The following is a 26050-nucleotide window of genomic DNA, read 5'->3' on the forward strand; positions in this document are numbered from 1 at the left end:
TATTTTCCCGCCAGTTTTCTCTCCCGCCAACTTGTTGCTGCGCGCGGGATGCCGCCGGAAGCCGAGTGGCGCCGCGGCTGTTGCGGCATGTGTAGACAACGTGACTGCTTTTTATGTGCAGCAGGTGTCGAATCGCGCGGTTCATTGTTTTCGAAACGTAGGTTGGAAAGAGGGGGTTGCAAATAAGATAAAGTGGACAATGGCGTTGCGTCACGGCCGTCGGGAAAGAGGAAGACCACTTGCTTCAATGATGCTTGTCTAGCGGCTTGTGTCGCCGCTTTGCGGAGAAAACTGCCGGGGCACAGCCCGGCAGCCACATAATCTTGTCGGCGACCGATGCACAATGAATCTGCTGGCTGAGGTAAACCATCGTCAGTCGGTTACACCATAGTTTCTTAGTAAGTGTATACAGTCAAACCCGGCTATAGCGAATTCTTATAGGAGCCGCGATTAATTCGACATAGCCGAACTCGTCTATAACGATTTTTTTTTTGTTACGAGTTCGCAATACACTTACCCCCGCTGCCAATCTCGCATAGAAAAACGAACACATAAAGTATGCCATTACCTTACACAAAGCAATCCATTTATTGCATGCAATAAAGCTCCTAGACCCCTTGCTCCGAGACCCCTTGCGCCGAGTTTGGTATATCCGATGTCAACTTCGTTATAAGGGATATGTTTACATGCATTTTCGTAACGGATTTGGTTCGCTCTATCCGGGTTCGTTATAATCTGGTTTGACTACGAAGAAACTCTATGGGTATGGTTACACGGACGTTCGGTGCTAGTGGCCGTATTAGTGTCAGGAGATGAGCTCCGAGTTGACCGTTTTAGGTCGTTCTGAAATGTTCTGTTTATTGTGCAGGAAAAGGAAAGTTGGAAACACTTTGTCTTCTGGAAGCAAGTTTACCGCTCGTGCTTTAGTATTGCTTGTAGGATACAATTTTCTTTAGCCGTCGACAACGCAGGGAAATATCGCGGAGTTAGTATTGAGTCAGCTAGCTGCCATGAGAGGGGGTTAGAGGCGGCTTCAAAGGCGGCTTCACGGTGTACTTTCGAAGGTAAAATCGAGTATGTTGATATCCAATTCGTTACCCTGGCATTGAGGATATTGTCACGAAGCCAAAGACGACGCAGTTGTCTTCAAAGAAAAACCAGTTTATTGGAGCGAACTTGTGCTCCCCTGACAACTCGAATACACAGGCGGCGAAGCAGCAGTCAACGAAGTGACGTGCGCAGGCGAGCGTCGGTTGGTCTAATACCGCGGCGGCTGCTCTGCCGGCGTTTATCTTTCGGCGCGAGTGTTTGTCGAACGGTCGATTTACATCCATAACATTGCAGATCAAAGATTATTCTAGGCTGGTGACGTTAGTTCGATACTCTCCCTGTCGAAGGAGATAACACGTGTGGCATAAAAAATAAAGAATGGAACACGCGCTTCACTTGTCCCACGGATAACACAGCCCGGCTCAGCCTGTCGGCAAAAACATAAACAAACAAAACCAATGCATGGTTGGCGGCAAGATGTTGAAGGTTGCAATTCTCTATTCGCCTCCAGGATGCTAAAATAACAGCGTTCTCCACGGGGTAGCTAGGCCATTGTGCGTAAAGCCACGATCAAGAGTTTACGGACCAAGGAAGTGGCAATTTTAGGTTATTTCTCTTCCTATAGCAGCCCGACAAACCGTCGAATGCATGCGCGATGTTGTAAGTACTGAACTAATGAAAACTACCGCACATAGTACTCCGGGCTGCCGTGTGGCAGAGAAATAACTCAGAATTGCTGCTTTCGTAGTCCATAATATACGAGTAACCAGTGTGGAAAAACTGGAGCGAGGTGTTTAACGTATGAGCTGTTTTTGTCCGGCGAAAAAAGGACGTATTATCGCGAGTGAAAGTGCTGCAAGCTTCTATTAAGACCTGCGCCCTGTACGCCTGTCAATTATCGCGCCCTGCCAATTACGTTATTGTTAGAACTAGTATCCTGATCGTGAGGACAGTCTCCCATCTTCCGCGATTTTAATGTGCGTAAAAAGCGGCGGGGGTGCTTTTAGCCGCTTGCACGCGGAGGCGGCGTTTCATTTTTTTTTTTTTTTTTTTTTTTTTTGCGAAAGCGGACGCTAATGAACGAGCGTTATGCGGTAAAGCGGGGCGAGGGAACAGCAGGCGTGAATGCGTGGGATCCGTGGCGAAATCTCGGTACTCCCTGGCGCTACGCGAGCTCTGCCCGAGTACTTTTTGGCTGCGGTGGCGACCGCAGAAGGCGCGTGTCAGGGTCGCAACGTCGCTGAACTGACTCGCGACTTTCGCGTTACTTTGCTGCTCGAAAGCTCGTGGAACGCAAAGCACGCCTTCGCATATTTTGGCAGCCATTGCACTACTACCTTGTGTTGCAATAACCTATTTGCAGGAAGAAATGAGCGTTTCCGTGTTTTTTTTTTTTGGGTGTTTGGCGGAATACCGTCTAGTCAGCTGAAAGCATGGTAACAATAAAAAAAAATTTCGAACGAGGTGCGCAAAAGCTCTGACGTTTCTGGATTAAAGACCAGGACGCCGTCCACAAGTTAGTTGGAGTTTAAAAAATTGACGTTTCGGCTTCCACACGGAAGCCTTGGTCGCAATCGTGTTCCGTGTGGAAGCCGAAACGTTAATTTCCTTTTAAACTCCAACTAACTTGTGTTCAGCTTCCTGGTTTTTCTTCATCAAAATGCATCCAGACCAGACGGGTTCCGCCAAACCCTTGATTTGACGTTTCTGTACAGTGGGGTAACGAAACGACAAATTTTATTGCTGTGTGTCCTGTAATGAGTCTATACGACCACAACACAACCATCTAAATGCAGAGCTTCAACCGCCTGGGCATTCCGCTTCCGAGGGCCGAAATCAAAGTATGCGAAACCCGGCAAACGAGCTCGAGCAGCTGGCGGCCAGACAATGCAGCTTTCTTCTTTCGTGGTGGCGTCATTAAAAAAAAAAAAAAAAGCACAATGCGGACAACACAGCGTACTGAGACGGCTCTTTCTTTGAGTAAGGTTCTTCTCGAAGCTTCGACGTGGACGCATCGCCTGCCGCGGCCTCAGCCCGCTCGCGCGTACCTTCTGCGTGAGCGACGCCTAGCTATTACGGTCCGACTGAGGTCTTCCAATTTCCGTGGGGCCGACTCGGGGGGTCAATTTCCTCGCCGATACCTCCCGTAACGTTACTCGAGCCCCGCGTACCACGCTTCAACGTTCCCTTTTCCTTTGCGGCGCCACTACTCGATCGCTTATACATTCGTCGCCGTGGTGGGTGTGTTTAATCGTGAGCGCTCCCTTGGGAAGACTCCGCTGTGCACGTGTTGCCGCTTGTTTGCGGCGTCCAGCAGCTGCGAAGTTCCTTTGCTTCGTTTTATTTCTCGGCGTTCGATGCGTCGGCGGTCTTCCCTGGGCCGGCTCGTAATCGTGACGATGGCAGCGCGCTTCTGATGTGCGCTGTGTGCCCTGGTTGGAGCCGCTCTCCGTGTACGAAGGCGGCGGGTCTGACACGTTTCGGTGCTCGCCTGGCTCGCGCTTATCGCCGGCTTGCTTGTTCCCGGCCGCTTTTGTGGCCGTCTTCACCCCGTATACGTACGGCCGCGACCTCCCGAGGGCCGTGTTTGCTTTGCGCGACTTCCTGTTCCTGGCCCGCTTGCAACGGTCGCTTGCACTTGGCTTTAAAGCAGACGTCCTTGAGAGACTTGGAGGAGCTTCCAGTTTATATTTCCGGCAGGAGGATTCGCAGGCTGTACAAGAGGGCGGACGACGGACTGCCAGGTTTTTTCCCGACCGGAGAAACGTGGCCGCTGGTGCGGGAAATTTCCTGGTGATGGTCAAGATGACGAATACGTTGCTTTTATTCTGTTTACCACTGTAGCGGAAACTTCTAGAAAGGCTAGCTGCGGCGGGGATTTGGGTACGACCGCAACGTTTCTGAATTTCTGCTTGAATTTCCGCGCTGGCCATTCGCAGCTGCTGCTGTATTCACTGGGGCACTGCGTGCACTGGTCGCCGGGACAGTAGAAGCTAAGAACGGTTAAAACGGCTCTGGTTTGCATAACCATAGCTGCATCCATGGACGGTCACGCAGACTGCGATGACTTACGATTCCAGTACTATGAATGTTAGTGGACCGTTACTTTTGCGCAGAATAAGGCTTGCGAAGAAGCAGACAGCGAAAAGACAAAATAAACACGCCTTAGCGGCTAACTGCAACAACCTGAATTGTATTACAATTTAAAATTTTGCGAACGCTCAAGCCTCTGCCTTGGCTTAACAGAGCCTCAGCCTTTTTGTGTGGTGGTTGTCCTTGTCCAAGACACCAAGCCAACTCCTCCGTGAAAACAATTGGTCTCTCTATCTCTATCTCTCTATCTACCAGCGAAAAAACAGACAGGGACGAGGAAAGAAGCAGACGGGACACTCGCTAGACTTCAACTGAAAAGTTTACACAAGAAACACGTAATATATGAAAATGCCAACAGACAAGAATGATAGCCCTTGCAAGTGATAAAAACAAACAAAAGAGATAAAACCGTCCACAATCTTAAATGCGTACGACCCACACAACCAAATTACATCCCGCGCATGCGGCCTTGCAAAAAATTCAGCTCTTTTGCCGTCAGAGCGATGGAAGGCTTACTGATACAGTTAACTGCCTCCTTTTGAATATAGAAAGCCTCAGAAATTTCGCGCTTTGCTTGGTCGCGCCCGCTATCTAAGACACGTGTAGCACCAAATGCTGGAACACAACCAGGACACCGCCTACAATGGTCGGCCAAGTGCCCCCCCCCCCCCCCCCAGCAAGCGATGAAACTGCAGCCCGATGCTCCCTCAGACGGTCATTTATACATCGCCCCGTCTGCCCTACATAGCATTTGCCGCAGGGCAAGGGAATGCTGTAAACAACGCCAGTTCTGCAGGGAACAAACCTGGTGGCATGCTTTATTGTGCAGCCTTGCCTCTTATCTTCATTGACAGATGGGCACATCCGCAATAGTTTCCCAGGGGCAGTAGCCAGTACATTTACACCGCATTTTTTGCCCACTTTTTTCAAGCGGTGTGTGAGCTGATGAACATATGCTACTGCTACCCTCCGCAACCTAGGCTGGCTGTCGGCGTCTCCTTTTGGAGAACTAGTACCCGCCTTAACCTTTTTTATGAGGCTTTCAGCCACAGAGGCAACCAGTTCACGGGGGAACCCAGAACATGTCAGGCGGGCCACCTGCGCGTCCATACTTTCAGCAACCCTGTGGCGGCATGACTTGTCCAGGGAGCCGCGCAGACAGTTCATCGCTATACCGCGCTTGACCACCTTTGAATGCGCCGAACCGTAATTTAAAATCTGCTTTTTAGATCGAGGTTGGTAAGCCCAGCAAATGTGCTTATCACGCAATTGTAGGTTCACATCTAAAAACTGTATACTGCCATTCACTGGCACCTCATGAGTGAACCTTAAGCCCTTTGAGCTATTCATAAAAATTGTAAACTTTTCAGTTGAAGTCTAGCGAGTGTCCCGTCTGCTTCTTTCCTCGTCCCTGTCTGTTTTTTCGCTGGTAATATGCATCTAAGTCAACACCAACTAGCCCAACTTTCAGCCTTAACTCTCTATCTCTATCTATATATCTATATCTATATATATCTCTCTATATATCTATATCTATATCTCTATATCTCCGGTCATTCAATTCTGTCTATTTTTTTTATATTAATGGGTACCGAAAACCCATCTGGCATTTTACAATGTGGAAACGTGAAGAAACAAACTAGGGAGAAAGTGGCCACAGTTTAGCATTTGCGATTTTTTTTAAATCTCCAAATATTGGTCGAGTCTGCACTGCTGGACATTAATTAGCTTTGAAATCAGCTTCAGTATTCAAAAATGTCTGAACTAGTATTCGGCACTGAATAGTGAGAGTACACTGGTGCCATATATAGGCTCCGGACAGCGAAGTTTGCCGCGCGAGCGCAGCGCCAGCCGCGACAGACACGCGCAACTCTGGGTCGGTCCCGCCGCGCCGACCGCCTTCAGCGCCAGTGAACGCAACTTAGCAAAAAAACGTTTGTTATACCGTTATTTGCGCGTATATGTACTACATAGTGCAACAAAATCATGCAAAATGTTATACAGTTGGGGGGAAGCCTCCAAATAAAACGGGGCACTGATAAAATGCTGTCGCCTCGCTGCCGAGCCGTAGGCTAGCACAACTGGGAAGCATGTGTTCAAGGCTTTGCATTCTCCCGCGGATTCTTCTTCTATGTTTTTTTTTTTTTCGTAGATACCGAGCATGTTTACTGAATCTTGAAAGGCCCACATTAAGCGAGCAGATTACATGCTGCCTTGGTGTACAAGAAGCTTGCTAGTAGGGTGGCTAGCAGGCGGTAAATACACACAAGTGCGCATTAAATTTGGTAACAAAGAGGGCCCTCGAACACAGGTATAGCAGAGTAGTTTATCACCCAGTGGTTCTACTCTACTTCATCTAATATTCCACGTGCTTATACCGCCGAATTAAATACATATAACCACATATGGGGTGCGGACACATATTGGCGTTAATGTTCCCAAATGTTTCGCGAGCATTTGGATAGCATAAAATCACCGCCTCTTCTTGCAAAAGAAACAATGAAATTATTGTCTAAGCAACTGAAAAGCAATGAAAAACAGAGCTAAGACGTGCCGCAATCAAAGTTGGAACATATGTACATAGGAAAAAAAATTTCGCGTTCGGGGAGGAGGAGGAGGAGGACAAACTTTATTTATCCCATCCGTTGTGATTGCGGTCACTCCGGACCAGTGAGGGGTGTGCTCAGGGAACTGAATTTTTTCTCCCGTGACTTTTGTTGCAAAAGTGTTGACGGTAATAAAAGCGCTACTATTCCTTCCTATGGGAGGTCTCCTGCCGAACCCGTTGGCGTGTAGAGAAAAAAAATGCCCGAATATGAATATTCCATAATTTATTCCGATTCGCCTATTAGATGTTCTGCTTACCCCTCCCCCATCCCATCCCTATCCAGAGGAATTTCTTGTGAAAGCCTTCTCGTGATGAGTTTCTTTTTTGGGGGCGTGTTTACGTATATGCAACTAACGTAGTGGGCTACAACTGGAAGCCCAAAAGTTTCTCGGCGAAGCGGGCACTTATTAACGTCCGCACTTTCGCTATACCCCAACAAACGTGAATTTCATACTGTTACATGTATGGAGCATCACATTCGGATCAAAGACCTGTATGTAACTCCCGTGTGGTCCAGAGTCGCATGCAAGTGCACTCACACGGATGGAATACCCACGCGGAAACATCGCGCAACGTCTGATATATTTGCAGACAAAGCCTCCTCTTTTGTGGAGTGACCAATATAAATTACGTTTTCTTTTGAAGCGAAACATGTTCATCTTGAGAAATGTTTGCCCCGCAGTCAGGCTGTACAAGCGTTTCTCTTCTGGGCATCACGCCTATGCGGCCTTTATATGCCTTCTCATACGTAAGTTCAACCGAATAAATCCTTCTCCATTCACATGCACTACGTGGCAGGATTGCTTTACAATCTCTTACTTCGTTTTAAGCTCAAAAGGGGCGACTAATATGCTTAATCCGCGCTGCAAAAAGAAGATCGCCCCCGAGCCAGCAGCGTACCGGCTTGCGGGGACCGACCCAGTGTTGCGCATACTGCCGAAGGGGGCGCTGGGTGTCGCGGGCTCCGTGTCGCCCTCTGGGCGCTGTCCGGAGCCTATACCGGTGCCCGCTCTAGTTACAAACCCATGGGTTTGTAACCAGAGCGGGCTGACAGATCCGCGGCCTTTACGTGCTTTACGGATGATGCGAGCTAATCAAGAGGGCAGTCCTGGTCTGGCAACCATGGTAGCCCCGCGAAAAAATGTCGGGAAAATTTGCGGGTACGCCAGCCGAAATGTTACTTTCGTCTGCGTCTAAGCCTTATAAAATACGATGGAGAAAAACGCGAAAGAAACTACGAAAACAAAGCGGAACAAACATATACACAACCAGGTGCAACCTTACCAACTCGCCCACGTTTCCTTGTTGCGAAATACGGGTGTGTGGCACACTTCAATCATAATCACGCCTCTACTGTCGTGGTGTGTACCACGACCTACCTAATGTCATTTGAGTCTTTAACACCACTAGATTACGGCATAGGTACGGATGGAAGTCCGCTTTTTCTTCTTCTGTTGTGGTAATGGCCCCCCGGCGTTCCTTTCTCACACCATGGCCTGGCCGCTCGAATCCTCTGTTGGAGGCACGCCTCTGATCTACAATGGCTTGAGTTTCCCACGCGCGGTGTTATCTTACATCCGCTGCTTGTGCACTCTCTCGCCGTTGGAAGAGCGGACTACGCTGTGCCGGTAGGATGAGATAACGGAAGCGCCGCAGGCGCGGTGCCTATCAGATGCTACCGATCTGCGCACCGTAGTCTACGAATTTCAGCTGCATTTTTGTTTTGGTGGAAAGGAGTGGTGGAGGGGAACGGGAAATATGACCACCGCAAGGGTGCGTGCTGGGGTCAGTTCTACACGTTCGGTACGCGCGCACAGTGAACGCTGAAGCAAAGAGAAAAGGGGGTGGGGGGGGGGGGGGGGATGAAGGAACATGGTTGCCAGATATTGCGAACATCATTGTTTCGGTTTCGCCGTTTTTGGGGCGCCCACATGAGGTTGTTAACATTAAAAACGGCGTTCTGGTTTTTGGTGAATTTACAGGCACACAGAACTCCAAATATGGGAGTGTTTCCTGTCCACAGTGGTGTTTGGTACCCCTGTGTATGGTCCTCCCTGTTAGTGGTGTCAGTGACGTCGTGGACCATAACCCAGTTTGGAGCACCTGCTCACCAAATCCTGCCTGGGACTAGCGCTTGGTGCATCAAGTGCAAAGGCATTTGCTGGATACCATTGGTATAGTTCCTACCTAGGCTGTGGCATCGGTTGGACAAACCGCACCGGTGTGCACAGTCTATCCTCGATAAACCGGGGCGCACCGTCGCGGGGCATTTTTTCGTTGCCCCGTCGCACACCGCGAGTACAGTGTACTAGAATTGGGTACACTGTACCGCGAGAGTTGACGGTGCGACGGAGTGCAATCCCGAGATGCATCGCGGACGACGCCGGCAAAGCGGCTTCCTCCGCACGGCGCATTGGTACAGTGAATTGTAGCATCGGCGCACTCGTGTGAAGGCAGAACGGGCTATATATTGTTGCATGAATTGCTTGCGAATTCATCGGACAACGATGCGATGCGACGGGCTCGTAACAGGCGTTAATTAGGACCGGGGGTTGTAACTTCGTGTATGGCAAAGGAGGCTGAATGCAAGCTTGCCAGCCAGTTAGAGCTTTGCATTCGTTTCGTTTGATTGAATAACACGAACAGTTACTGGAGTGCCTAGACCACAAACACCTACATGCTTTGCTGTAGCGGAAGGGTGGAACATAACTGCATGCATAACAGGCACTCGTGTTATGGCTCTCGGAACGAAGATGAGAGGCAGCTTGTAAGTAGCTGTCAGTGGAAGCGGTGAAGTATGTTGTCGCGCATGTGTGACGGATATGGCTTGTGTGGGCATATAATTATTGGCTTTCAATAAATATCACTTTGTAGTGGCACCCTGTCATATTACGCTGCTTTTTAGCCACATGCGGACATATTTACGAGTTGCTTTCATAGCTTAAGAGATGGCGCTAGGGTAGAACCGCTCAGTTTGTCCTCGATCAACGCTCCATGCCGGTGCGCACCGTCGTGGGGCACTGTGCACCGCACCGGTTTTGGAGGCAACCCCGGCGCATGTTTATCGAGGATGCTATTAGGGACGTGTTCACGGTTGCTGATGGCTACTGGTTTTTGGAGTTCAAGTCATTCGCTTTGAGGTTGTTTGAAGCAAATAATTGACTGAATATTTGCTTTAGAGGCAAAAATCTCCGTTTGCCCACAGTCATTTGCTCCATTGTCTCCTTGACGCAGTAGTTAGGGGCATAGCCAGGAAGGTGTTTCGGTGTCAGAACCACCCCTAAACATTTCTCCCCTCCCCCTCCCCTGCTCATTTCAGCCTTTTTTCGTCCATGCTGTTAACACTACGCATGGGTATTTTAACATGCAAATCAAAAAATGGGAAAATTGGATAAGAAAATGAAAATAAAATGTTTGCACGCAGGCTATCTTTCCTTTTTTTTTTTTTTTGCTGGTGGCATACAACCCCCTGGAAAATATTTCTGGCTACGCTACTGACAGCGGTTAACAAAACTGTGTTTGCTAGTTGTTGGAAGTAATTTCTAAGCATAAAACAATTGTTTTCATCCAGATGTGCTCGCTCTAGGTGCTGCACACTGTAGTATGCCGTGTGGCATTGTTTCTCTTAGCTGCATTAGGGTGAGTCTGGTGAAGTGCTTAGTCTTCTCTCTTTGTTTGTCCTCCTCCCTGGCAGCGTGCGCCCCCTGATCTCTCGGGAGGTCATTGACATGTGCCATGCGTGCACCAGCGTGGCGGTCGGGGAGCCCCAGATCTGGGTGGGCAAGGAGAAGGCGTTCACCTTTGACCACGTCTTCGACTGCCCCGTCCAGCAAGAGACCGTCTACGACACCTGCGTGCGGCCTCTCGTCGATGGGTGAGCACACCTCGTATCGCTTCATTGTATCGTATCATGCACGTGTCGCATAGCTTCCTTGTATCGTATTGTGCACACATCGTATCGCTCATGGTATCGTATCGTGCACACATCGTATCGCTCATGGTATCGTATCGTGCACACATCTTATCGCTTCATTGTATCGTATCGTGCACGCATCTTACCGCTTCATTGCATCGTATCATGCACGCATCGTATCGCTTCATTGCATCGTATCATGCATGCATCATATCGTTTCATTGCATCATATCATGCATGCATCATATCGTTTCATTGCATCGTATCATGCATGCATCATATCGTTTCATTGCATCGTATCGTGCACACATCGTATCGTTCTATGTTTGGATTTAGTGACACTAGTTTGGAGTTTGTGCTACCTCTCAAATTCTTTTAATGTAAAATACGATGTATTTCCTGCATACGTTGCAACACACTGTTGCTGTAACGTGCACTCCTTGTTAATCATTTACCCTATTACAGGGTGTGATGTGTGCCCTCTCCTTGCACTTATGTGCTACGTGACACTGGCTGCTACAATGCTCTGAAATTTGTGCGGAGGCATTCAGCAGATGGCAAGCTTGATTACCTATGCCTTGCAAATTGCACTGCATCGGTTAAGCCCATATCAAACGTCAAACAGGTGGCATCCAATATCTTTGCAATCGAGCGTGGCATCATTGTAGATATGCACAAGGTGGCGGCAAGCTACACTTAAAAGCGGGGATTTAGTAAGAAGGCTTTCATCTACTCTGGTTGTATGTTCACCACCATTACACATTAACTGCATAAGCAGCTACTACTACAGAACGTTGTAGTCTAGCAGCTGTGCATTAGACGACTATTGCAAAATGACCAGAACTTCAATGAGCTCCATCCGTGTTGTGGTTCCAATCAATTACAATGAAAACCAGTCTGACACAAGTTGGTTGCTTTGAAAACAGGTTCCCTGTCACTCTTAAAGGGGCCATGAAGACAAAATACAAGCCTCCAGTGCTTGTCGGCAGCGAATGTGAAACACTTCAAGCCAAAATTTTAATTTTCCCACTGCATCGTGCGTTTTGTGCGTGTACCTAAAACTCGTGTCCTGGCGTACGTTTGTTGAGGTTTAAAGTAATCGTTCGGGAAAAAATAGGTATGCTCGACAAACAGGGTCATGTAACCAGCGACGGCGCTTATGCCAGTTGGCCAGTGCTGCATCGGACAAGTTCAACGGGTCCAATGGCTGCTCAGCTTCGGCCGGCATAGAGCAAGCTGTCCACACTAGTGCTTCTCTAAGTGTTCTCTCGAAACTTCCATTGTTTACCCCACCATTCTTACCGGTGTAAATAGAACGTGCACTAAATTTAAGTGCAAACTGCTTGTTCTGCAAGCTTGAAATTTATGCTTATTTGTGGAGATTTTCCAAGGCCGAAAAAATTCACAACGAGCTGCCCATACTACGTAATGAGCTTAGTGCGGAAAAGTAGCTGGGGTATCGCATGCCTGTTCTGGTCTCCTCATTAAACAGATTATTTGAGTGAAGTTTGCCTTCGAAGTGGTGTCAGTGTTATTCTAATGAGGCAATGTTTCGAATGAACCATGCTTGCATTCCGTCTTCATGGCCACCTTAAAGGTTTGAACAGTTTACGTTGCACTTGGCTCATGCTGCCGGGTTAGGCGATAGTCAAGCTGAATTATGCAGACGCACAAACTAGGTTCTGATGCCACGATGATCTTAATACTTCGGGCAAGCAATGTCCACAAGACATGTTCCCAATGGTTTACTGATGGCACCTTTTTTTCTTCTTCCATTCCAGCTGCTTTGAGGGGTACAATGCCACTGTGCTTGCCTATGGCCAGGTAGGTGGCTTGCTTTCTATACAACAATCTTCCACGTGTCCTGCCAGGAGGGCATTATGACCTCCTTGGCATTTTGTTCAGCGCAAAAAAGAGGGGCCATTGGGGAATGGATTATCGAATTTTCTGAATGGCGCCCTACTGTTTCTAGTTGTTAGTGTGGGAGCCCAATAATTGTGGTCCATTCTGGCCCACTGTAAAGTTCTGTGGGGATGCCTTAATTCCGAGAAGAATCGCTGGTTTTTACCGTGACTTGTTTTGGGGACGGGTTCTGCAGCACAGTGGGAGAAAGAGGAGGGATACTGCAGACATCGGCAGAATAACTGTTCCAGGGGAGAATTTGTTAGGAAGTTGTGTCTGCTCTGCACAGTACTTGCCTGCTTTTGTTCATTCTTGCAAAATGTGTAGCACTTCTTCCTTGGACACTATTGTAGCAAAAACGTGGAGGCGACAGTACAACATATTAAATATCGTGTAAACAGCACTTTCAGAGAGCCCTAAAATGCAAACGTGGTCTGTAGTGTAAACGTAATTGCATTAACATTGCTGGCGGGAAAGGAGACAAACCAGGAAAAAAGTGAGGGCACGGTGGACTTCCCCAGATCTGTAGTGATAGCGGTACAGTAGAACGGTACAACTAAACCATTCGCTCCCCTCCTGGTGCAGACCGGTTCGGGCAAGACGTACACCATGGGCACGGGCTACGACCTCCGGGTGAACCCCTTCGAGCAGGGCATCATTCCGCGGGCGGTGGACCACCTGTTCCAGGGCATTGCCCGCCGCCAGCAGGAAGCCAGGGACCAAGGGAAGCCCATGCCGGACTTCAAGGTCAACGTCCAGTTCATGGAGGTGAGCCGCTTCTGCCGCGCTGCCCAGCCCATCCCCCGATTGGCTGCTACCTTTCTCTTATTTCTAAAATTTTATTTACAACAAGCTGCGGTCTTGAAAAAAGACCAAGCAGGAGCGGCACAAAAGTTCAGTGGCAAACACACATAAGTGTGATAGACACTGGGGATACTGGGGCACCTCTAGAACTGTTGGAATACTGGGAATATTGCCTTGGGAATATGGAATACTGGAAATTTTTGGAATACTGAAATACTTGGCTTAGTGCGACACCTATAAAACTGTTGGAAAGAATGGATGGACTTTTTGGATGGCTTTTTGGATGGCTTTTTCGCTAATTGAGCAGTCCAAGCCGTAGTTAAATTACTGTTACTTATACTTTGGTGTGTTTTTGCAGGGATTTCTCGTACTGCTGTATCCTGTCGTTTCTGGAATTGTTCATAGTTCACGCACTGCTTAGCCAGGCTAATTTTGGGGGCACTAAATTAACACGGATGTTTGTCGCATTGTTTCGCATAGTGGTGTGAACACTAAAGTATTGTGGGGTGGTTGGAACGCCTAGTGCTGGTCGTTGACATTTATGCCCATTTAGCCTCCGTAGTAGAATTTGGCAAGGGCTCAGGAAAATTTTTGAGTGGGGGGCAAGTATTGTCGTCTTTGTATGTTGTCTTATTTTTTTCACATTTTTTAATTTTTATTTACTTACATTACAATTTATTATTTGAATAATTAGTATTATTATAATGGCATGAATTATTAATGTTATAATTCATTTTATCACATTAAATTTTACATATTTGCATCCTTGCTTATTCTGCATTGGTGAAGACTTCAAAATTGGCTGGAAGTTTCAGAAGTACTGAAAACCTGCACAGACTGCGCAAATCACAAAACTGGTTCGAAAGTTGCAAAAATTTAAATTTCTGCATTCACTCCCACGGTGAAGCAAAAGTGAGCTGACACAAGCACACAAATGTGGTACAAGTAGACAAGAAAGTAGGCGCTAGGTGCAAAGCTGTTATTGCAGATTGACGACCTTCATGGCTGGCAAGTTGAGGGCGTTGCGCAGTTGAGGTTGTCAAAGGAGGCCGAAGCCTCTGGAAAAATGTAAGGCAGGGGCACCCGCTCCGAAGTCCCTGGAATTTGGGCTTGATTAATTCCGCCGCAAGTTGTCGTGTCTTCTTTCAAGATCTTGTCCAGTGTAGAGCTCTCTCGAGGGGAATTGAGATGCCTTACTTGCTGCATTCTTTTGCAGTTGTACAATGAAGATGTGATCGACCTCCTCAACCCTACGAAGGACATCAATGAACTGGTAAGGTCTCTCAGAACAGCTTGCAAACAGGTTCTTCCGTCTGCAAAGAAATATCCGCGATAATTGTTGTGCTCTCGGCTCTGCCCTTTCCACTGTTCCAGGGCAAGAAGTCTGTCATTCGGATCCATGAAGACTCGAAGGGCGAGATCTACACCATCGGGGTCACCACAAAAAATGTCCAGAGTGCAGAGCAGGTATGGCAATTCTCTAATTCACTATCGTACATGTGCACGGGCTCGGTGCGCTAAAGTCCAGACAAAAAGTACCTTAAAGGAACAGACAACCGATTTTCGTCGAGTGCATGTTCTATAGCTCGCATGAAAGCCAGTGTTTTATTTAGTGGACTAAGCACAAGCAATTTATAAAGAAAAAAATTGCTTGAAATCATTTTAATTTGTCATTGACCTTTCCGAAATCTCAAGGGTCGCGGTTCGTAGTGTAGAATATGTGTCCCGATATGTGTCCTGACACCTACAATATGTGTTCCCGGTCACGTGACCTACAAACCTTGCAGCTACTGAAACTGCTGAAATGTTTATGTACTTATTGAAAACCATTTAGCATGAGTATTTGTGTAAACTTGAATTGTATATGTATTTTTAAGCGTTCTTTTGAAAATTTTGAAGCGGTGCTGCCTTCGCTTGTTGTTTCGTGGGTTGTCTTTTAGCACGAATATTTTTAAAAATTGTCCGTACTCCTAGTGCGGATAATTTTTATTGAGACAGACAACCGATTTTTGTGGAGTGCTTGTCGTCTGGATCATATGAAAGCGAGTGTTTTGTATACTAAGGTAACCACAAGTAATTTTTTAATACACAGGCAAAAATTGCTCTAATTTTGCAATTTCTGAAGTCTGAATCGCGCGTTGAAATCAACGTTTACACACAACACGGCGCCACCTTTCAAAGAGTGCATGAAGGACTATAAAAGGTTGCACATTGTTATTGTATCAGTCGGGAACAAGTTTTCATATACCTCTTTAATAACTCATTTGTGACCACAGGAAAATTGACCGATTTTTGGGGGTCCAATAAAATATTTTTTTTCTGCTAGAAAATTAGTTAAGCTTACAGAACACAAAATGCAGATTATTTGATGGCCTTTCCAATAACGCCAGTTTTTAAAATGTTTTCATTCATTATAGTTGCGAAAAAATATCAAAATCAAAATTTTTGTCAAAATGTTTCGTCAGGAGTTGTGTATAACAAACTACCGGTAGTAGAAAAAAATTAGATAATACATTTTGTAGAGAAATTTCAAAAACACACCCTAGAGAAAATGTCGACTTGTGTGGAACAGTTTGTCAGATATAAAAAAAAATGTTAGCACGCGTGGTGCTCACGCTATGCGGTGAAGCCCAACGTCCATTTCAAAATGTGCAATTTCGGGTGGTTTCCTGGAAGAAATCCGGCGGTTCGACATTATCAGAGGCACCAGTTTGCCCCCGCGTAACGTAAAAACATGTTGTCAATGACTGACTTTGCATTTATGGCCAGCACAGTATTTCCGAGAAACACGCGATGTGCAAAAACATGCATGGAGTTGAAAACGGAACTTCGTGGTGTATGCTTGTTGACGTTCACTGTCGGTTATCTCTCAAAATATAAAGTTGTGCTCTATCATCTTCTGACTCGCTATTGTAGCCTTTCTTGCAGGAATGAGGTGCGATGCGCTAGAATTGTGCCCTGCAAACTTTGGCCAAGTAGCTGTTGCGCGATAAAAAAAGATTAGCAATACAAGCCTGCTACATTGTAGCGCCACCTGAAATTTTTGAGAAGAAACAGTAGAAAACTTATTGGAGACTCCGTCCGATTAGATAGTTCAACTAAGAAGCAGCACTAGACCCCGGATATACCCTCGTGTGGAAACGAAACTGGCAGGCGAACAGCTGGTGGTGTGTAAGGGTGAAGTGCTGTCCTCGTCGGAACAGATATCTGGCGACTAGGTGTTATCTTTTGACTTCATCGGAAGTTCTTATCGCAGAAATCGGGTTAGTTTGGTGAAATCAGGAGCGGCATGCTTTTTTCGAGGATCAGTCGCAGACGCTCAAGGTGCCATGGCAGGTAGGCTTGAAGTTGCGTAACTGCGTAGTAGTGCCAAATATGAATTTCGCAATGCAGAAACGAAACCTAAACTGTTGTAAACTGTTCGCAAATGGTCCTGTGGTAAGTAGAACTACAACAGAACTTAGAACAACTCTCTAAAGTAGCTTTGAAAACAGGCACTGCTAGACATTTTCAGCTGGCTTCAGAGATTATTACTGTCAGAGTGTAAACCTGACAGTTGAAATTCGGATGCAGCATTCGTGCCCTGATAACAAAAACCAAACGCTGATGCAGAGTAATTGCGAGTGGCACGCATTCTTTGCTGGTAGCAGTGAAGCGCGATGACCATTCCCCTTTCCACACCCAGGTGATGCAAACGCGTGTCAAAAATCATGTTTTTGTTGCAAAAATAAAAACAAAACTGATTTTGAAAGGGCATTTTCTGAGCTAACTCTGAACAGCTTTTCTTTAATCTCGCGTGCAGTTTAATGAATGTCGCCACATGGCGCAGTGTCATGGTTGCCAGCATTCTTTCGGGTGGGACACTTACGGCTGGTAGACCTGAAAATTCCGATTTCAAGAGCTCTAGGCACTATCAGCAAAACCGTTTCGGGTTAGGGTGTTTGAAGTGATGCCCTTTCACTTGGTATAAAGAAAATATGCTCAACAAAAATCGCTAGTCTGTCCCTTTAAGGAGACCCAAGCACTTCTTGCAAGTGATTTTCAATTAGCACGTTCGTCTGATGGGTTTCCTCTCTGTGGTGCAGGTGATGAAGTGCCTCGAGGCGGGTGCCCTGTCGCGGACCACGGCCAGCACCCAGATGAATGCGCAGTCGTCCCGTTCACACGCCATCTTCACCCTGCACATCAAGCAGCAGAGGGTGGTGCAGATGGATGTGAGTGTGCGGGCAGCATGGCCGACTCCTTTCGCTCTGGGCTTACTCTGTCTACGTCGTGTTGACCTATTGTTAAGCACGGCTGCGTGCGGTGCACGTTGGCAATAAATGGTTTGCAGGTTACTGAGCGTTATGACCTGTGGGAAAGGTCTAGTGGTGGAACGTAGCAAGTTTTGGCATCAGCCTCCTGGAACTTCACAAATAGCCGTTCTGTTTTGTCCATGGCCTGCGTGCTGTCAGGTGGACGATGCTGGTGACGGCGGCGAGCAGCAGGATGACAACTGCCTCGCTCGGGTGAATGGCGAGGAGTCGTCCATGAGCGAGTTTGAGACGCTCACCGCCAAGTTCCACTTCGTCGACCTGGCCGGATCAGAGCGGCTGAAGCGCACGGGGGCCACGGGGGACCGGGCCAAGGAGGGCATTTCCATCAACTGTGGCCTCGTGAGTTGGCTCCCCTGTCGTGCTTGACGTCTGACAGTTCTCTTGAAAGGGCTCCTAACACCTCCCGAAACTGCTGGAAGGTCGTGTTTTATGGCCTGTTTTGTTTAATGTCACCATCGGTAACGGCACTTAGCATTGTCTAGTTTATCTGGAAGACTGCAACGATCGAGTCAGGGTCCTTGCTCGCTTTGCACCATGCTTTCCGTCACACATACAACAAAAAAGTGGGGGGGGAAGGAAATGAGGGAGGGAGGAGTGGAAGCTTTATCTCTCTCCGAACGAGGCAGTGTTGGTCATTAGCGGAGAGCTGGGAAATGCACGACCTTTCATTTATAAAAAGATAAAAGAAGAAAAAGCAAAATTAGAAAAACGGAGGAAAGTAAAAAAAAATTGGGGAAAATTAGAAAAAATGTACATCAACCCTCACTAAGCACTGTTTTGCAATTGCAGCTCGCCCTTGGAAACGTGATATCCGCACTGGGGGATGTCACACGCAGGGTGTCCCACGTACCATACAGAGACTCCAAGCTGACCAGGCTACTTCAGGACTCTCTAGGGGGGAACAGGTGTGTTGCAGTGACACTGTTTTATCGCATGTCATTTTTTTTTTTGCATAGGGTGAATGGTACACACACTTCGTGGAGCTGTTAGTTGTGCTTACCCAAGTATGGTGTCAGATCCATGGCGGAATACCAAGTGTAGTGTGTAGGAGTGTCTGGATATCTCGTTTTAAGCGCTCTTTACTAATGAGAAGATAAAATGCACATTGATCCTCTACACCTACAGTTTAGGCTGGCCATGTAGCGATTTCCAGACTGCATGAATTGCTCACTGTGCATGGCCACGGCTGCCATCTTCATATTACGTGTATATCTCTCCCCGTGCCTCCATCCGTGTGTGTGCTTTTGTGTATAACTGTGTGTATGTATCCCTAACTGTTCATTTCTGTGACCAGCCGCACCCTGATGATTGCCTGCGTCTCGCCGTGTGATCGGGACTTCATGGAGACCCTGAACACCCTCAAGTATGCCAACCGGGCCAAGAACATCAAGAACCGCATTACGGTCAACCAGGACAAGTCCAGCCAAGCCATAGCCGCCCTGAGGCAGGAGAACCAGGCCTTGAAGCTCGAGCTCATGGAGTACAAACAGGTACCCTCCAAGCACCCTCGTTGCGGCCCATGCTGATCGTTTTATTTCCGAGGCATAGTGCAGTCCACAAAGTGGTGCAGTTGTGCTGGCTCGGGGAAAATGAAACCATCGGGCAGCAGGATTAATTGTTCTAATGGTTAGGATGCCCATTGCAGTGGCGGGGTGCCCAAGACATTTTGCGGGTAAGCACGATGTTGCAGGCTTGCTTTTTGGCCATTGCAACTGTGATAGAGGGGACTTCGGTTGCTTAGATTTTTATTTCTGTGAAGGATACATACTTGAATTCAAGATTTCCCAATTTTTCTAATTTCATCCTATATTTTCTACTTTTCTACTGTTTTTCTATTTTTCTATATTTGTATTTCTATTTTTTTATCTTTCTATACTTCTATGTCTATTCTTTTTTCTTCTATTCTTTTTTCTTCTATTCTTTTTTCTTCTATTCTTTTTTCTTCTATTCTTTTTTCTTCTATTCTTTTTTCTTCTATTCTTTTTTCTTCTATTCTTTTTTCTTCTATTCTTTTTTCTTCTATTCTTTTTAAAATCTTCCACGCGACCCCGCAGGGCAAGCGGCTGGTGGGCGAGGACGGCATGGAGCAGGTGAACGACATGTTCTATGAGAACACGATGCTGCAGACGGAGAACAGCAACTTCCGGACGCGCATCAAGGCCCTCCAGGAGACCGTGGAGCGGCTGACGGTCAAGAACACCGAGCTGCTCGCCGAGCAGGCCACGGGTGCTTGGGTTGGCCGCGGGGACTCTGACACGGGCGCAGACGTCAAGAACCTCATCCAGGGCTACCTCAAGGAGGTCGAAGAGCTCAGGTACACTCATTGCCTTGTCCCGAGGAGGGGGAGTGATGAAAGCGGGCTTTGGGTGTGGCCGAAGGAGACGCCGTCAGACGAAATAATTTGTTGAAACATTGGTCTGCACAGTAGAGGCTACGACAAAAGAGTTGGAAGTTTATAGTGTGATTGCAGCTGGGGACACTTTGGGTGACCTCGGACTTCGTTGCAGGGAAAACGACATAGCTCTGTGGTTTACTGTCGGACTTTCTATTTCGGAACACTGAATCTTCCATAAAGCCAGGTCATATGCAGTGTGGCACGGGGTGCGATGCCGCACATAATTCTCGGTTCATGCATCATTTGGGCATGGAGCAAATAACCTAGCCCAAGGAACACTTTTAGTGCCTGCGAAATATATTTCCTAAATTGTAATGCGGCAAAAAAATGGCTGCGGCTTAGCCCAGCTAACCCTGGATATGCAAAGCGTGTGCCTGGCTTAGCACGGTTGTCTTGGTTTCACTTGGTCAACCTTTGGTTTAGCCATGATTATTATACTATTCGTCCAAAGCCTGCCTTTGTCTATGGTTCTAGTCCTGTTTCCGGTGTTTTCCGAGCCGCTCACCGGGTGATATCCTCGGAGTGGTCAGACGCACTTGCCGACGACTGCTCAGAGCCTCCCACACAATGCTCAAAGAACACAGCCCAATCTTGCTTTCATTCATGGCCAAGCTTGCATGCATGCGGCGAGTTATGTGGTCAGGCACGAACTAGCTGCGCAGCGCACATGCGCCAAGCCGGCAGCGGCAAACCCGGCCCTTGTCAGAGCTTGGCCTGGCGAGTCACGTGACGCATTGTCAAGCATACGGCCTAGCTACGGTCAAATTTATTGCGACGGCGAAACTGCTCAACGAGAGTAGAAAAGCTGTGCTTTAAAATGACGACCAAATTGCTTGTGGAGTAAGGGGGGGAAACTGGCCTGTGTGCATTCCTCCGTGGAACCGTCTTTGCAGGAGCCAGCTGATGGAGTCGGAGGAGGTGTGTGCCCAGCTGCGGAAGCAAGTCCAACGCCACCAGGCGCGCCTCTCCATGAGCCCGGGCCAGGCGCTGGTGGCGGTGAGCGGCATCTACGACGTGGGTGCCGACGTCGAAGAGGCCAGCGTGGACGACACTCTGGCGGAGGCCAAGCGGGAGGTCCGCAACCTCAAGCGCAAGACCAAGCAGCTCTCCTCCAAGGCCAGCAAGTGCGTTCGTGCGACCATGCGCTTCTCGTTTCCTGGCCTGCCTGAAGCCATTGGGCATGCACGATTTTGGGCTTGCGTTATTTTCGGGGGCAAGCTGCGACCCGGATGAGACTTCTGGGAGGAGTGAGCATACTTGCTTGTGTCGTGGTAGTCTCTAGCATGTGGCTCGTGAAAGAGCTGCTGTGTGCACTTGCTGTCAGTGAGGAGCCCTATTTTCTTAATGGATGCCGCTTCATAGCTTCCATTGTCTTTGTTCCTAACAGCAGTGGCTCTATGCACATTGACTGCTGCGTAGTACTCAATTGCTTGCAACAGTTCTCGCGAATTTCTCATCTGTTCAAGTTCAGCTTCCAAACTCGGGAAGCAAATTTAGGAGAGGAGTCGCTAGAGCTTATGAAAATTTTGCTACAGTCTGGGAAATCAAAGTGGCTGCGGCAGAACAGAAGCTTAAAATGGCGGCAGCATGCTAGATCTGCGCATCTGACCCTGTTTCTTTGCAGGGACGATGAAGATGGGGCCAGGAAGTCCGATGCCGATGAGGACACGGCAGAGCTCAGTGGCAACGACGAGAGCACAGACTCTGATGTGGAAGAGCTGGACGAGGACGGTAAGGCTGGACCTCATGACATCAGTCGTGATTTTATGCTTTTATCCCAGAGCATTCTCGGTTAATTTGTGACCTTGGAGTCCTTCCGACGTGCGTCTTGAGTGCCCCTTGCGCGTTTGTGCGTCCCCTTGCAGACGTGATCGGCAAGGACCTGGCCAACCTGACGACGGAGATCTCGCTGAAGCAGAAGCTGATCGACCAGCTGGAGCAGAGCCAGCGCAGGCTGCAGACTATGCGCATGCACTACGAGGAGAAGCTCTCCCAGCTGCAGCAGAGGATCCGGGAGACCGAGATCGAACGGGACCGCATCCTCTCCAGCATGAGTGAGTGGCGTGTCGCTTTGCCGGTCACCACTGTCGCCACTGTGCACTCCCTAGGGAACTGCAGTGGAGCCTCTCCTGTTCTTCACTCGAAGCTACGGGGGGAGCTTGGCCAGAACAGATGAAAGAAGTGTTGAAAATGTGTCAGTGAAGCGGGAGCTAGAGGCTTCGATATTGCTTCTAAAAGGACAGTCATTGCCTGCACTAACTTATGTACTTTTCATCTGGCACTGGGTTTTGGAACCTTCCTGGCTGTTTGTGCCTGATGTTTTCAGTGTGTGAAAAACTATAGCTAAGGTTGCCACCTGCCCGGTTTTTGACCGGCCCGACCAGTTTTTCCGACAGTGGGCTGGTTGCCAGTCCGTGCTTAAAATTGCCCGTAATTGGGTGGTTTTTTGGTCACCATGCTGCGTTTATTTATTTTTTTGCATTTTATGCACATCAGTTCAGCAATTACGATGATAAAAATGTGTTGACAAGCTTCCCAAAGGCAAGTGAGCAGAGAGAATACGCCAGTGAGCGGGCTTCACAACACAACGAAATGCTGCTATCGTGACCAGGTGCGCTGCATAGTATTGCACTTGTATTATGTATAGGTATATGAATATCAAATACATTATGCCATATGCATTGCATACTGTTTAACGTCCTGATGGATTCAGATTAAAAGGAGAGCATTTAATAGACCAAATATGTGTAGTTCAGGTACTTTTCAGTGCAACGCAATAGTCACTCCCAGAACAAACGTTATGTTGATTTCTTTCTATGAAAGCACTACAATGAATTGCATTGCATATGTCAATAAAATATGGCTTTTTTTTCAACACAAATTTAACCATTTATATACCATGCCCCCTCCCCCGCTGCCCCCAGAAGGGCCTTTTATTTTGCAGGCAAAGGTAACAACCCTAACAGTAGCCTGTAAAAAAAAAAACGCATGGTCTGAAGTAGTACCCACGTGGTATGCAAGTAGAATGCTAATATGGGAATGGTGCATGATTGCCAGCTAGGCCCGATTCTCAGAGAATTTGCTTTATTGCTGTCTCATAGTACTGGTCTAGGTTAATTTAGGGAAGCCTAAATCACAACTGTTGCACTTCGCATCCACTGTCACTGGCAATTTCTAATACAGGTGGGCTAAGAACCTATTTTAATTACTAAATTTAGCGTAATTTGCGAACCTTTAGCTAAAATCCCTAGCTCATAAAAAAAAAAAAATCCTATTGTGTGCCCCCTTCTCCCTGTAGTGTCTGTGCTAGCCTGCTAGCCCTGTGCCTCGTGCGTTAGATAAGCTGAGAAGGCCAATACGGGTGAGGAGGGGAACAGGCGGGAGTGTGAAACTGCCAAGGCCAAACGAAATGAATGATGGTACGAGGCGAAGATGGGAAAGGAAGTCAGGAAGGGAGGCGCTTTTGAAGACACCAACAAGCAAGGAGCAGAGAGAGGGGGGAGCGAGCGTGTCGTAAAAGGAAGAAACTTTGATTAAGCGGGCGAGGAAAACAGGTCTTCAGTCATCACTGTGGGGTTGCATCGTATGTTTTTTCACATTCGTCGGCTCGATGGGAGCTTAAATTCGCATTCCTGCCAGCGACCTGGATGTTGTCTTCTCGTGCTTTGTGCGTTGGCATTCTGCTGCTGCATTGGCTGGTTGAAAGTTCACTGCCGCCCGCCAGTACCACCTGCCTGCTTGCTTGCGTCTGTTCAGAAAGTGGTTGGGACCACCTGTGGGCCCTTGCACATCAAGCAGCACCAAACAGGGATTAAGAATATAAAAAATTCTAGAAGAGGGGGAGAAGGGATGTTTATTTCTTCCATGGTCCGTCTTATGAAGAGGACCATGTGCAACGCGAGCGTTGTATAATCGGGGTTTTTAATGCAGTGCTTCTACGGGGAGTTTGCCGGTACTGCGGCAAACTCCGTCGTAAGACTCGACTCTGCTGCACCGTGCCTCAACACCTGCGCTCGTTCTGTGCTCCTTCCAGACCTGACGAGCCCGTCCTCGAAGGAGTCGGAGGAGAAGGTGCGCAAGATCAAGCAGGACTTTGAGCGCAAGCTGGGCCACCTGCAGGAGGAGCTGAAGAAGATGCAGTCGGCCAAGCGGGAGCACGCCAAGCTCATGAAGAGCCAGGCCGAGTACGAGCGCCAGGTGCGCAAGCTCAAGCAGGAGGTGGCCGACATGAAGAGGAACAAGGTGCGTCGCAGAGTTGCTTTTTTGACATGGGGGTTGCTGCGAAACTCCCCATAGGACCCATGTATCAAAACGTGGCTCTAGGATTGGCCCACAGTTTTAAACTTCGCATACAGTGGCGCCATCTGTTGGAGACAAAATAAACCATACAATGCGCTTCGCCGCTCGACAACGTGGGCGAAAAATGGTATTTGGGTGCTTACATAAATTTTGTGTGCCAAAGGACCCGAATCTGTTCAACCATGCAAGTGTTTTATATCCATTCAAAGCCAGAGTAGTAAATAAAACTGCGGCCATGTGGTCAGCGAGATGCAACGTCGCTTACGCATTGTCGTCTGCAGCGTGTCATCTGTGGTCTTCCGGCGGCAGCAACAGTTAAAAATTTGCTTCACTGGCTTTAGGCAAGATCGAAAAGATTATTTGGAGCCACTTGATCAGCTACTGGATTAGTTTCGGCATATAGTGGGCTGTAGGCAGAGCAAAAACTGCAAATTTAGTACTTCAGGTCAAATGTTGTTCCCGAGTGCCCGTACAACCACCAATAGGTCGGGGCAGTTGTGCAGATGCAGAAACAATCGCATCGTAATAACTAGATTTACAAAGCAATGAGTAACCTATGAAAGTACAAAAATAAAGAATTATGCACGTTTAAAGTAAGGTTTAACGTTAAATTGTCAGTTTGAATAAGTATTGTTTTTTTTTTTGGGTAGTGTGTGCGGTGGCCACAGTGGCGCCACCCTACGCACAATAAAAAGTTGGTGGGGGGGTTCCAGGTGCGGGTTGTTGTTTTGAGGCGGAGTTTCGCAACTGCCTACATTTAGGAGCTCTGGGTGCGTGGTTGGTGCGTCCTCCCTGCCGATGTTGTGCCTTCGATCTAACAGCGCCTCTCTTCCCCTAATGATGGCGCAGGTGGCCCTGGTGACGCGGCTGAAGGAGGAGGGCCGGCGGCACCAGGAGTCGGAGAAGCGGCGCAACCGGCAGATCGCGCAGCTGCAGAAGGAGAGCCGCCAGAAGGAGAACCGCATCCGCTCCCTCGAGGCCCAGAACCGCACCAAGGACACCGTGCTCAAGCGGCGGCACGAGGAGATGGCCGCGCTCCGGCGCCAGGCAAAGCCCATGTCCCAGCGGGTCGCCGGGCGGGTGCCTCCGCGCGCACAGGGTCAGTCGACACTGTGCATGGACATCGTGCGCCTTGTACTACTAATTACCCAAACTTACTTTCACCTTCACCATTGGCCAAAATTGCTTGCATCCCACTGTCAAAAACAATCGAGCATTTTGCCCATGGGTCAGGTTGTCGAGTTTGGTGCACCTATTGAACATCACCAGTTAATCGAAATTAATCCAGAGCTCTCGACAACAGCACGCCTCATAGTCCAAGTGTGGCTTTACCTTGTTAAACCCACGGAATTTCAATTTGATCTATGGTGTTGTTTTAGCGTATTCATGGGAGGTTCTCAACTTACCGTATTTATTCGAATATAGGTCGACCTTTTTTTTCCGAAAATGTGCTTAAAAATTGAGGGTCGACCTATAATCGTGACCGAAGAACCTCGACCTATAGTCGTGATCAAAAATGGCGAGCGCACCGAGCGATCCGTTTCTCCGTCGCGCCCGGCGCTCCTCAATTTGAGGCGGCAGCGCGGAGCATCTAGAACAAAGACAGGCAAGAAAATAAAGGAAAAAATAACAAAACAATCAGCGTAAGAAAACCACCCACAGTCACTGCC

General features: G+C 48.0%; 1 protein-coding gene across 4 annotated transcripts in view; it reads left to right on the top strand.

Moving 5' to 3' along the window:
- Positions 1–26050, top strand: part of Klp31e (kinesin-like protein 31E) — a 77040-nt gene that overhangs the window by 16398 nt on the left and 34592 nt on the right. For all 4 annotated transcript variants that reach the window (XM_077694198.1, XM_077694199.1, XM_077694200.1 and 1 more), the window contains exons 2-16: positions 10446–10625; positions 12446–12488; positions 13152–13334; positions 14587–14643; positions 14745–14837; positions 17456–17584; positions 17825–18025; positions 18476–18591; positions 18981–19176; positions 19741–20000; positions 20975–21205; positions 21706–21812; positions 21947–22135; positions 24115–24323; positions 25230–25479. In XM_077694198.1, the coding sequence (XP_077550324.1) occupies positions 10446–10625; positions 12446–12488; positions 13152–13334; positions 14587–14643; positions 14745–14837; positions 17456–17584; positions 17825–18025; positions 18476–18591; positions 18981–19176; positions 19741–20000; positions 20975–21205; positions 21706–21812; positions 21947–22135; positions 24115–24323; positions 25230–25479 (2444 nt within the window). The remainder of the gene's footprint in view (positions 1–10445; positions 10626–12445; positions 12489–13151; positions 13335–14586; positions 14644–14744; positions 14838–17455; positions 17585–17824; positions 18026–18475; positions 18592–18980; positions 19177–19740; positions 20001–20974; positions 21206–21705; positions 21813–21946; positions 22136–24114; positions 24324–25229; positions 25480–26050) is intronic.

The sequence above is a fragment of the Haemaphysalis longicornis genome, unplaced genomic scaffold (assembly GCF_048455015.1).
Source record: "Haemaphysalis longicornis isolate Haplotype H1 unplaced genomic scaffold, Haemaphysalis longicornis Haplotype H1 scaffold_12, whole genome shotgun sequence".
Classification (NCBI taxonomy): domain Eukaryota; kingdom Metazoa; phylum Arthropoda; class Arachnida; order Ixodida; family Ixodidae; genus Haemaphysalis; species Haemaphysalis longicornis.